The sequence below is a fragment of the Pristiophorus japonicus genome, chromosome 20 (assembly GCF_044704955.1).
Source record: "Pristiophorus japonicus isolate sPriJap1 chromosome 20, sPriJap1.hap1, whole genome shotgun sequence".
NCBI lineage: Eukaryota > Metazoa > Chordata > Chondrichthyes > Pristiophoridae > Pristiophorus > Pristiophorus japonicus.
The window spans coordinates 32,424,520-32,438,416 of NC_091996.1; the positions used below are offsets into that span (position 1 = coordinate 32,424,520).

Genomic DNA, 13,897 nt, shown 5'->3' on the forward strand with positions numbered 1-13,897 from the left:
TTCGACAGCACCTCACAAACCCACAACCTCTACCACCTCGAAGGACAAAGGCAGCAGGTGTATGGGAACACCACCACCTCCGAATTCCCCTCCAAGTCGCATACCATCCTAGCTTGGAAATATATTGCCGTTCCGTTATCATCCTTGGGTATAAATCCTGGAACTCCATCATTACTTAAGAACATAAGAAATAATAGGCCATTTGGCCCCTTGAGCCTGCTCTGCCATTCAATAAGATCATGGCTGGTCTGATCCTGGCCTCAACTCCACTTCCCTGCCTGCTCCCCATAACCCTTGACTTCCTTATCATTCAAAAATCTGTGAATATATTTAAGGTAGTGAGACAATGACCCAGCCTCCACAGCTCTCTGGAGTAGAGAATTTCAAAGATTCACGACCCTCAGAGAAAATTCCTCCTCATTTCTGTCTTAAATTTTGTGAGGTGCTTATTCTGAAACTATGGCCCCTAGTTTTAGATTCCCTCATGAAGGGAAACATCCTCTGCATCTATCCTGTCTGGACCCCTCAGAATTTTATATGTTTCAATAAGATCACCTCTCATTCTTCTAAACTCCAATGAGTATAGGCCCAACCTGCTCAACCTTTTTTCATAAGACAACCCCTTCATCTCAAGAATCAACCTCGTGAACCATCTGAATTGCCTCCAATGCAAGTATATCCTTCCTTAAATACGGAGACCAAATCTATACGCAGTACTTTAGGTGTGGCCTCACTAATACCCTGTACAGTTGGAGCAGGACTTCTCTGCTTTTATACTCCACCCCCCTTGCAATAAAGGCCAATATTCCATTTGCCTTCCTGATTACTTACTGTACCTGCATACTCATTTTTTATGTTTCATGTACAAGAATCCCCAGATCCTTCTGTACCTCAGCATTTTGTAATCTCCCCATTTAAATAGTAATTTGCTTTTTTATTTTTCCTACCAAAGTGGATAACCTCACATTTTTGCACATTATACTCCCATCTATTACAGGTCCTATCAAGAGGACAAAATGAGAAATAAAAAGTAATAGTTACGACATCACAAGGATGGAGGACAGTGATTGGTTCCTCCATATTAATTGAATCACTGGACAGGGAATGAATCTTAAAGAAAGCTAATAAACTATTTAAATTGATTCAATTGCTGATTTTCTAATTTTAACTTGATTTATAATTATGGTATATAATTTTGTTTAATTATAATTAATCTTTACTGTTGTATACTCATTGTAAGTAATACAATGTAATTTGATCTATCTGCGTCTGCATTTTGGCTGCCGCTTCAGACCCAAGCCTTTAATCTCTTTTTACACTTCCTTCTCACGCTTTCTCTCTTTCCCTCAATGGTCAATATTTAACGTGTTGTAAAATTGTTATGATTTGCATTGGGACGTTTAACTATGTTAAAGGCGTTACATAAATAAAACATTATCTGCCAGATTTTTGCCCACTCATTGAGCCTGTCTATATCCTTTTGTAGATTGTTTGTGTCCTCCTCACAACTTGCTTTCCCACCTATCTTTGTATCATCAGCAAATTTGACTACGTTACACTCTGTCCCTTCATCCAAGTCATTAATATACATTGTAAATAGTTGAGGCCCCAGCACTGATCCCTGTGGCACCCCACTAGTTATAGTTTGCCAACCTGAAAATGACCCATTTATCCTCTCCTGCTGATATATTACCTCCAACCCCGTGAGCTCTTATCTTGTGCAGTAACCTTTTATGTGGCATCTTATCGAATGCTTTCTGGAAATCCAAATACACGACATCGACTGCTTCCCCTTTGTCCACTCTGCTCGTTACATCCTCAAAGAACTCCAGCAAATTTGTCAAACATGATTTCCCTTTCATAAAACCATGCTTGTCTGCATTATGATTTTCTAAATGTACTGCTACTGCTTCCTTAATGATGGGCTCCAGCATTTTCCCAATGACGGATGTTAGGCTAACTTAACAGCACTGTTGGAAGTACCTTACGTTCAAGAAGGTGGCTCACTACCACCTTGAGAGCAATAAATGCTGGCCTTGCCACGGCGCCCACATCCCGTGAATGAATTTTAAAAAAAATGTTTATTTGCAGTACTTCAATTGGTGGGTAAATCCTAAGTTCAATAATAGCAACATAGAAAATAGGTGCAGGAGTAGGCCATTCGGCCCTTCGAGCCTGCACCACCATTCAATAAGATCATGGCTGATCATTCCCTCAGTACCCCATTCCTGCTTTCTCTCCATACCCCTTGATCCCCTTAGCCATAAGGGCCATATCTAACTCCCTCTTGAATATATCCAATGAACTGGCATCAACAACTCTCTGCGGCAGGGAATTCCACAGGTTAACAATTCTCTGAATGAAGAAGTTTCTCCTCAACTCGGTCCTAAATGACCTACCCCTTATCCTAAGACTGTGTCCCCTGGTTCTGGACTTCCCCAACATTGGGAACAATCTACCCGCATCTAACCTGTCTCGTCCCGTCAGAATCTTATATGTTTCTATGAGATCCCCTCTCATCCTTCTAAACTCCAATATATAAAGGCCCAGTTGATCCAGTCTCTCCTCATATGTCAGTCCAGCCATCCCGGGAATCAGTCTGGTCAACCTTCGCTGCACTCCCTCAATAGCAAAAACGTCCTTCCTCAGATTAGGAGACCAAAACTGAACAAAATATTCCAGGTGAGGCCTCACCAAGGCCTTGTACAACTGCAGTAAGACCTCCCTGCTCCTATACTTAAATAGCCTAGCTATGAAGGCCAACATACCATTTGCCTTCTTCACCGCCTGCTGCACCTGTATGCCAACTTTCAATGACTGATGAACCATGACACCCAGGTCTCGTTGCACCTCCCCTTTTCCTAATCTGCCGCCATTCAGATAATCTATCTTTGCATTTTTGCCCCCAAAGTGGCTAACCTCACATTTATCGACGTTATATTGCATCTGCCATGCACTTGCCACTCACCTAACCTGTCCAATTCACCCTGCAGCCTCTTAGCACCCCCTTCACAGCTCACACCGCCACCCAGTTTAGTGTCATCTGCAAACTTGGAGATATTACACTCAATTCCTTCATCTAAATCGTTGATGTATATTGTAAAGAGCTGGGGACCCAGCACTGAGCCCTGCTGCACTCCACTAGTCACTGCCTGCCATTCTGAAAAGGACCCCTTTATCCTGACTCTCTTCTTCCTGTCTGCCAACCAGTTCTCTATCCTCGTCAGTATATTACCCCCAATATCATGTGCTTTGATTTTGCACACCAATCTCTTGTGTGGGACCTTGTCAAAAGTCTTTTGAAAGTCCAAATACACCACATCCACTGGTTCTCCCTTGTCCACTCTACTAGTTACATCCTCAAAAAAATTCCAGAAGATTTGTCAAGCATGATTTCTCCTTCATAAATCCATGCTGACTTGGACTGATCTTGTCACTGCTTTCCAAATGCGCTGCGATTTCATCCTTAATAATTGTTTCCAACATTTTCCCCACTACTGATGTCAGGCTAACCAGTCGATAATTACTCTCTCCCTCCCTTTTTAAAAAGTGGTGCTACTTTAGCTACCCTCCAGTCTATAGGAACTGATCCAGAGTCGATAGATTGTTGGAAAATGATGCATCCACTATTTCTCGGGCCACTTCCTTAAGTACTCTGGGATGCAGACTATCAGGCTCCAGGGATTTATCAGCCTTCAATCCCATCAATTTCCCTAACACAATTTCCTGCCTAATAAGGATATCCTTCAGTTCCTCCTTTTTACTAGACCCTCGGTCCCCTAGTACTTCTGGAAAGTTATTAATGTCTTCCTTCGTGAAGACAGAACCAAAGTATTTGTTCAATTGGTCTGCCATTTCTTTATTCCCCATTATAAATTCACCTGAATCCGACTGCAAGGGACCTACGTTTGTCTTCACTAATCTTTTTCTATTCATATATCTATAGAAGCTTTTTGCAGTCAGTTTTATGTTCCCGGCAAGCTTCTTCTCGTACTCTGTTTTCCCCCTCTTAATTAAATCCTTTGTCCTCCTCTGCTGAATTCTAAATTTCTCCCAGTCCTCAGGTTTGTTGCTTTTTCTGGCTAATTTATATGCCTCATCCTTGGATTTAACACTATCCTTAATTTCCCTTGTTAGCCACGGTTGAGCCACCTTCCCCATTTTATTTTTACTCCAGACAGAGATGTACAATTGCTGAAGTTCATCCATGTGATCTTTAAATGTTTGCCGTTGCCTATCCACCGTCAACCCTTTAAGTATCATTTGCCAGTCTATTCTAGCCAATTCATGCCGCAAACCATCGAAGTTACCTTTCCTTAAGTTCAGGATCCTAGTTTCTGAATTAACTGTCACTCTCCATCTTAATAAAGAATTCTACTGTATTATGGTCACTCTTCCCCAAGAGGCCTCGCACAATAAGATTGCTGATTAGTCCTTTCTCATTACACATCACCCAGTCTAGGATGGCCAGCTCCCTGGTTGGTTCCTCGACATAATGGTCTAGAAAACCATCCCTAGCATGCATCCCCAATTTCTTGTTTGTTGCTGTCCCCAACCTTATTACTACTGTTTGGTGGTCTGTACACAACTCCCACTAGCGTTTTCTGCCCTTTGGTATTCCGTAGCTCCACCCATACCGATTCCACATCATCCAAGCTAATGTCCTTTCTTACTATTGCATTAATTTCCTCTTTAACCAGCAATGCCACCCAGCCAACTTTTCCTTTCTGTCTATCCTTCCTAAATGTTGAATAACCCTGGATGTTGAGTTCCCAGCCTTGGTCACCCTGGAGCCACGTCTCCATGATGCCAATTACATCATACCCGTTAACTGCTATCTGCGCTGTTTATTCCGAATACTCCTCGCATTGAGGCACAGAGCCTTCGGCTTGTCTTTCTAACAGATTTTGCTGTAATGTGGCCCGTTTTGCTTTTTGCCTTGGGTTTCTCTGTCCTAAACTTTTCTTCTTTCTATCTTTTGCTTCTGCCCCCATTCTACTTCCCTCTGTCACCCTGCATAGGTTCCCATCCCCCTGCCATATTAGTTTAACTCCTCCCCAACAGCACTAGCAAACACTCCCCCTAGGACATTGGTTCCGGTCCTGCCCAGGTGCAGACCGTCCAGTTTGTACTGGTCCCAACAGATAACTGCCATTCAAAACCATTGCACCCTCCAAATGTAAACGGGCAAATCAGCTTAAGTCTCTACTTCTGCAAGGCCCCCAGGTAGGTGAGCAGGCAGCTGCTGGCTGGCAACAAGCAAGGATGAGGGCAATCATCCATGATAGTACATGGGTCACTTGTTAATTCACCCTGCCCAACATTCAATCCCATTGAAATCAATGGAATGGAGTATTGGGTGGGGCATATAAGAGGCGGCCGATGAAATACTGTCCAAGCTGAATTTCTACCCTGGAGTGTTCAAATAAGGAACTGGGTGAAGAGAGGGACCGGACATGCAAACTGTGCTGATGTGGAGATTCTTTTATTTCTAAACTTCCTTATTTGATCTATACTGATAGCTCAAAAAGACTGGCAATGGTCACTTTAATTAGCTATAAGTTCAGGCATAGAGCCAGCCAGTGTTTAGATTGCTAGTAAAGTCTATCTTTTATAAGTGGCAAACTGGCACTGAGTACTCTTACCTCTGCTCTGCCACCAATTGATTTGACGTCTATTTTCAACTGCTGACGAGCAACAAGAGTCTATGCTGACTTGAGTATAATCTTGAGCCCAAGCTGGCGATTGAGGTGTATTTCTTCATCAGTGTGGTTTATCAGCTCTCCAAGAGTTGACAAATACCTTTCTGCCATTGGTCTTTGCATTTAAAGTTGTGTTTTCCGAGCCTGGAAGGGCAAAATCAATATTGCAGATGATTCATTAAATGATAATGGTACATTTGTTGCTGCTCTTACTGGAGATGTTAACTGGATCAAATAGTCTTTTATTACTCAATGGTAGGATTAATGCAACATTAGGTTTGTATGAATCTGGATATTTTTTTTTAAATTGCAAAATCTACCGACAGATTTGTAGTGATGCATCTTTTTTTCTCAGTGGAACTCTTTCAAGTGATGACCTGGATGAGCACAGTATAGTTTAAACGGAAATACTGGTCGTGAGCTTTTCCCCATGACTGAAAACAGCTGTTTTCCAGTTTAAAAAGAGAGTGGCGGATTCATTTAGTTACATAGAAACTCCCACATAGAAGACTCAATCGCGAGTTATTTTAAACTGTAGGTTTGGGGCTATTTGATAAAATTGGATATTTGAAAGGTTTTTCATCATCATCATAGGCAGTCCCTCAAAACGAGGATGACTTGCTTCCACACCAAAAAAAGGACGAGTTCACAGGTGTTTCAATGAAGGACCTGAACTACATGTTGAAGGGTGGAAGATGCCTGTGCATGGATTTTTTTAACGTGTGGTGGCCGTTGCACAGAGCTAGGTCTTGGTCCAGTGCTAAGGGTTACCCAAGACGACTGGAGACCAGCTTTGCTGCACGGACCTAGTGCGCGCACACATCGCAGTGTGGGCTGGTCCGTGCTGCCCCTGGCCCTGAACTCGCACCTCCCCTGGGCCTCGATCACGTCCCACCACAGTCTCTCGCAGCTCCTTCGCCCTGACCTTGCTGTATCTGCCCACGCTCCAATCACCGACCTGAATCTTGATGATGTCACTCTTCACAGCCGTCGCCCTCCTGCACCAGCTCGCGCTGTACCTTGCAGTGGCACGCTGCCCATGGCCGCTTTTTTAAATTTGCATGCTAGCTGCATAACAGCCACTTCGAAGTAATTTGTTGTTTCTGAGGAACCTTGACATATTTGAGAGATGTGATAAGGTGCCACATATGTGCAAGTCTTTTTCCGTTATGGGGTTGTACCAATCTCACTATACTCTGAGAAGGAATCTCTTGGAAAAGCAATTAGTGGTATTGTTCGATAGAGTAGTGTGTAAAGTACTACACCATTTTGTGTCTTAAGTTTTAAACAAATTTTTGGTAGATAAACATCCCTTTGTACTGTCTAATCCTGTTGACTTGCATGTATGTTTGCGAGTGAGTCTGGAAAATATTGCATAGAAATATAGAAAGTAGGTGCAGGAGTCGGCCATTCGGCCCTTCGAGCCTGCACCACCATTCAATAAGATCATGGCTGATCATTCACCTCAGTACCCCTTTCCTGCTTTCTCTCCATACCCCTTCATCCCTTTATCCATAAGGGCCATATCTAACTCTCTTGAATATATCCAATGAACTGGCATCAACAACTCTTTGCGGTAGGGAATTCCACAGGTTAACAACTCTCTCAGTGAAGAAGTTTCTCCTCACATCAGTCCTAAATGGCTTATCCCTTATCCTTAGACTATGTCCCCTGGTTCTGGACTTCCCCAACATCGGGAACATTCTTCCTGCATCTAATCTGTCCAGTCCCGTCAGAATCTTGTATGTTTCTATGAGATCCCCTCTCATCCTTCTAAACTCCAATGAATACAGGCCCAATCGATCTAGTCTCTCTTCATATGTCAGTCCTGCCATCCCAGGAATCAGTCTGGTGAACCTTCGCTGCACTCCCTCAATAGCAAGAACGTCCTTCCTCAGATTAGGAGACCAAAACTGAACACAATATTCCAGGTGAGGCCTCACCAAGGCCCTGTACAACTGCAGTAAGACCTCCCTGCTCCTACTTTGGGAAGTCACTAAGCATGACCACGTACAGGGACCAAATTAACATGCACAGTTGAGATAAAAATGATTGATGCACCCAATCACCATACATGAGGGGTTTGACTTCGGAGGAAAGGGTCAGTAGGTTGGGCCTCTACTCATTGGAATTCAGAAGAAAGAGAGGTGATCTTATAGAAACGTATAAGATTATGAGGGGGCTTGACAAGGTGGATGCAGAGAGGATGTTTCCACTGATGGGGGAGACTAGAACTAGAGGGCATGATCTTAGAATAAGGGGCCACCCATTTAAAACAGGGATGAGGAGAAATTTCTTCTGAGGGTTGTAAATCTGTCGAATTCACTGCCTCAGAGTTGTGCAAGCTGGGACATTGAATAAAGTTATGACAGAAATAAACAGTTTCTTAAACGATTAGGGGTTATGGGGAGCGGGCGGGGAAGTGGAGCTGAGTCCATGATCAGATCAGCCATTGAATGGCGGAGCAGGCTCGAGGGGCCATACAGCCTACTCCTGTTCCTATTTCTTATGTTCTTATCTTGGGGTCAGTAGGTCTTCCCAGCTAGTTTTGACAGGTATTGTCTTTGGTATTTTCAGTTTAAACCGTTGACTAGAAATAGACAAAATAATCCTATGTAAACCACAAATTTTTTAACTGATTTATTTTAAGACGTACTACTGTTTAAATCAAACCGTGTTTTATGTCGTACGTAAAATATTTTGCTTATATTTTGTTTATATATAGATGAGAACACAGGGTCCGATCCTAACTGCCAGTGGAAAAAACCCAGTTATGGAGCTGAATGAAAAGAGGAGGGGTTTGAAATATGAATTGATATCTGAAACTGGTGGGAGTCATGACAAGCGCTTCGTTATGGAGGTACATTAGAATTTATTGCATTTATTTAAAAATAAATAATGAAGTCTAATTTGTGAATCCTAAGGTCAAACATTACACACTTTTTCGGAAAAAAACTGGGCTTAAAATGACAAATGTCATTTGACTTTTCAGAAGTGCATGTCACCAGGTAACAAAGAAGGAAAACTGAGTCTTCTGGCTTGTGCTCTTTGGAGTACTTGCTGGAGAAAGTTAAGTATTAAGTGTGTTTCGTGTGCTTAAAAGATCTCTAGTAACACTAATCCTCCAGCTAGAGAACTACAGTATGGGCTGGACTGCACTACCGATAGTTAACATGCTGACCTCGAGTTTGAGATCTCAAGCCTTCTCTGATATTCCAATGACATGCATTGATTATGCTGTCTCAATCAAATGCCAGTGAAGTGCCTGTTTGTCAATTGTGCATCAGTATTGACAGCAGTAGCAGAAACCATCCTTCTGGCTGGGGGAGGATATATAGTCTAAAGTTTTTTTTATTTACATTGCACTGTAACTATCATAATGCCTTTTCTTTTGTTACTGCTTAGCAGCCTTGGAAATATTTCTGAAGTGTCTATCAAATGTATTTTATTTTATGTTAAGATTTTGTACACGAACAAAGTGTCTGTAATTAAACATCAGTGACAAAAAACATACAGATTTAACGTGGTACAGTCCTCATCACTTACATCGTTCACGCTTGTCACGGACAGCCACTTGTATCGGCATATGGCGCTAACCATTTACCATTTCCACAAGACAATTACAAAATAAATTAAGTGCAATGGATATTTCGGACATACTTTCAGGTCACCTTCCTTCCTTGCTCTGGCACTTTGGCCCTCTCGTTCAGTTGGATAAAAGCAATTGTTCAATATATTCGTGAAATTACTTCATTAAGATGGCATATAATGGTACTTTTGGTCTTAAATAAGTCAGGAGTGTAAAACTTCAAGGTGCTATGCAAGCACAGGAGTGCTTAAAAGCAAACTCTGTAATTGGTATATTTTTTTTTTTAGAGAAATAGGCTCCTGTTGGAAATTGCCTCTTTACGGCTATTTCTCGTCATTTTAAATAATCAGATTCGGATGCAAACCAACATGGTGGATAATTGTGTTTAATCAGAGTTGAAGACGAAATATAACACATTAGTTATGCAGTAAAAACATACGACCGTAACTCACTCACTCTCCTTTCGTCTGTGAGCCTCCTTCTCTTTCTCTGTTTTCCATCTGTGTGCCGCTTTCCGTCTGTGACTACAAGCTTCCAGGAAGTCACTTTTAACCTATTTTTGGGAGTGTGGCTGAAACTAAATAATGACGAGGCCTTTTGACCTATAGAGGTTTCCCTAAAAACTTAACATCCAATAAGACTTCTAGTTGTTTGTCTCATTCTTGTTTCAAGAACCCGCCCTAAAGATGGCTTACAATTTTAGTCACCCGTCATCATTTATACCTTATCGAAGTTGCTTTTCTGTAGAATTTCTTTAATCTTTCTCTGTTTATACTAACCCAGGGTTTCTTCCTGTGAAAAACATTTCATCTATCTTGTCCCTATTCCCTCAATATAAAGTCTAGTCCTTTGAACTATGAGGCCCAAACCAGAGCTTTGTCACCTCAACCAGTCTTTACGACATAGCAAAATGCCTGTTTACACTAATTGCTACAAACATCCTTCGATTCTAAGCCTTTCCATCCAAATTGTCTTAAGCTGAAGCTTTTTCTTAAAAACCACAGATAATTAGCATTCTAAGCAAACACCGTCTCCAGTTCAGAACAACGATTTAAAACACAGCATTACATATCAGTTTTATACATTTTTAGGCATCCTTAGTTTCTAACACTCAGATGATTATTGGGTTGGGTTTTCGAAGTGGGGTTTCTATGATTGGGAAAGCTGGTTTTAACACCACAGCGTGCGAGATCATTTTTCCCGGTTTCCCTGCCCTGAAGCCAGCCTGATTGACCGGCTTGGCTGCCTGTTGGTCGAGGAAGGCTTCGTAAAAGGCCACAGCCGAGGAGCCGGTAAGTTTAGTGGTGGTGGTAGCAGGAGAGATTGTGGGTGGGGTGGGTAGAGCGTGGGGAAGCTGTCAAACCGCGTGGGGGGGCGGGGGAAGGGTATCGGGGAAGCTGACCTATCGCGAGGGGGCGAGAGTTAGGGCTGGTGATCGCTCGTGGGGAGGGGGTTGTTTGCAGGATAAGTTTGTTGAGCTAGGAGGAAACACTACTCCTCCTGGCCCACAAGTAGTGCTGTAAAGACACTTTACCTTATGGATACAGCTCCTTCTTGGCTCCTTTTACCTGCTGGGTTTCCTGAGTCCTGGGAAAACCAGACGACAGTAAAACAAAATACAAACTTTGTTAAAATGAAGGCACGCAGCCTCCATAAAAGGTTTGAGTGACCGACCTGCCTCCTGAGAGCGTATTGGTCGCTCGTCTCACCTCCATTAAAATCGGATGTGGTCGGGTTCGAGACGTGTTGAATTCCTGTTTGAAATTTTTACTTTCCGCCCGACCGACCCAAACACACCCGTGTTTTGGGGGGATTAAAACTACCCCCATAGAATTAGCCCACTTACCTGCTGAGGTAAAAGCGAAGTAATATGCCCACAGGCTTTAGGTTAATGCTTTAGGAAATAACAGCACAAGGTGCAGGAGGAATGGCACACCTTTGAGGTGGAGAAACCGCAATAACATGAGGTGGAGAAAGAAAGCCATAGATACGAAGTGCAGAAACAACGCCACAGATTCACGGTGGATGACTGGCAAAATGGCAAAGAGGAGAATTGGCAACGAAAGGGACTGACAGATACCCCAAGCTCTTGAACTGACTGCCAAAGGGGTGTATCAATTTGCGGGTATGTTAAGAGAGGATATAGTTCATTAAGCCTATAATACTGTGGGGATTCATTTCATTCAATCCACTTGATACCAAATTTTAAGGAGGTTGATGATGAAGACCGTTTCATAAGCGCTTTTGAATTATCAAGCCACCATAAGTGGAACAGAAGTTTAGGCTGATATAGTTACTTAGCAGGAAAGTGCTCATCACATTTTCTCGCATTGATCCACTGGCAAGTATGCACTGTGAAATTGCAAAATGTGCTATTTTATTGATTGACAATTTTTGAAGCATACAGCTAAAAATTTACCATGTTGCAAAAAGCACTGTATGGAACATTTTTTCTGTGCCTAATGGCATAAGAGACAACCCATTTATTCCACACTGCTTTGCATCCAGCAGCTCATACTCTGGATTTTACTGTAACAAAGACCCCTTTTTAGCTGGGCAGGTCATTAGTTTGATTGGGAGATTGGCTAGATAAGATATGGGGCACCACTCCACTCTCATGAGACACAAGTACCTCACTGGATGTCAACCCAGTAATCAGAGGCCCAGAACTCTGGTCGACTGCTCACCAGGGCTGTATGGTACATGCACAAGAAATAGTCATCGAGCTATGTGATATTTGGACATTGTGACTGGAGGAGGAGAATGTAACCCATTGCAATAGTCTGTTAGCTAATGCTACGGGATCAAAATCTTAAGCGGTTCCAGACGATCTAACAATATGCAAAAGCAAAATCTGAAATAGAAACAGAAAATGCTGGAAAAACTCAACAGGTCAGGCAGCAACTGTGGAGAGAGAAACAGAGTAAATGTTTCAGGTCATTGACTCTTTGTCAGATCTATTGATATGGTTGCACAACCTGTAACGCAAGAGCAGTAGGGTAAACAAGCATATCATTTTGTGACCCAGGTGCGTCATGAGTCATAGTGACCAAATTAGCGATCAGATTCCTTCAACTGGTCAGTTGGTGGTGTGCATCTACACTCCCAAGAGATGTACTGTAGGATAAGATGCCATAGAGTGATACTAGAGATCTCAGGTCCTCTGTGTGTGAAAGGTTATGGCACTGTTCAGGTTGAGGGGTCGGGTTCCAATTGGAAAGACAGGAATCGTGCCTGTAACGATTCTTTGAAAAGAGCTATCCAATTAGTCCCACTCCCCTGCTCTTTTCCCTGTCGGCCTGCAAAATTTTCCTTTTCAAGTATATATTCAATTCCCTTTTGAAAGTTGCTATTGAATCTCTTTCCACCACCCTTTCAGGCAATGCATTCCAGATCATAACTTGCTGTGGGCAAAAAAATTTCTAATCTCCCCTCTGATTCATTTGCCAATGATATTAAATCTGTGTCCTTTATTTACTGACCCTGTCATCAGTGGAAGCAATTTACCCCCATCGAGACTATCAAAAGCTCTCATAATCTTGAACACCGCTATTCAATTCTCTGATACTTTCTCTTCCTTTGAGTATCTCACCTTGTTCCACCCCTCTTACCTTTCCTTTAAAAACTTTGCTTGTCAAAGCCCCACCCCAAATTTCTCATCAAGGTATCTTCCCTTGGCCTCTGCACTGAGCAACAACTCATCCTCGATTTTAATCTTCATCTGAGCTGCTTTTGCCTCCTCTGGTCAGTATTAACTGACTTCCTGTCCTCCCTTAACCCTCCCTCCATATAAAGATTCATACTCACGGCCATCCCACACACTTCGTCTCCCATGATCTCTCTTATAAGAACAAGGGGTGCAGACTTGTGCGTATCTGGCGCACAACTTGTTTAGCCATCCATCACCACATCTGGCTGAACTATATTGAGCACTATCGGACCTCGTTCGCATTTGCCAAAATCACACACTACTCCAGGATAATTCTGGGGAGCAAAGATAACCCCAGACTTATTTTCTCCACTACCAACTGTCTCCTTAAAGCCTGCCCTCTTCACTTTTGCCTCTGACAAGTGTAAGGAGCTCATGGACTTCTTCATCACCAATACGGAGACCATCTGTCCAGCTCCCTCTGCGACTTCCACCCTTCCCCCTTGACGACCAAGCCAAACTTGCCCTGTCTCCCCTCGTGCATTCTCCCAAGTTCATCTTGTCCATGAAAACCATTGATGATGCGACTTACCTACCTCGCCGCCATGCGGTGACTGAGTCTTGGTGAGCAGATTCCTGCTTCGGCAATGGTACCGAGTCACATCACAGCATGCAAAGCGGTTGCTTTCTCCGCATGATATCTCGCAAGACCAGGAGGATCATATGAAGATACAAAGTAAAACCAGACACTTTTTCCAGCTAATGCCGAAATCAAAAGAATGATCACAGGAAGGCATGAGATAAAAACCAGTAGCAGAATTGAACTGACGACGATTCTTTGTTTGATGGGCATGGCAGCAAATTTACCGAGTTAACTTGAAAGTGAAAACACGCTCTTTGGACACGAACCAGAATATTCTGAAACATAGGGCCCAAGTTTCCACATGATTTGCGCCT

The 13,897-nt window shown here is 42.8% G+C and overlaps 1 protein-coding gene across 5 annotated transcripts in view; it reads left to right on the forward strand.

Moving 5' to 3' along the window:
- The window catches only part of strbp (spermatid perinuclear RNA binding protein), a 178,730-nt gene that overhangs the window by 141,792 nt on the left and 23,041 nt on the right, over nt 1–13,897 (forward strand). For all 5 annotated transcript variants that reach the window (XM_070862708.1, XM_070862703.1, XM_070862705.1 and 2 more), the window contains exon 14: nt 8,428–8,562. In XM_070862708.1, the coding sequence (XP_070718809.1) occupies nt 8,428–8,562 (135 nt within the window). The remainder of the gene's footprint in view (nt 1–8,427; nt 8,563–13,897) is intronic.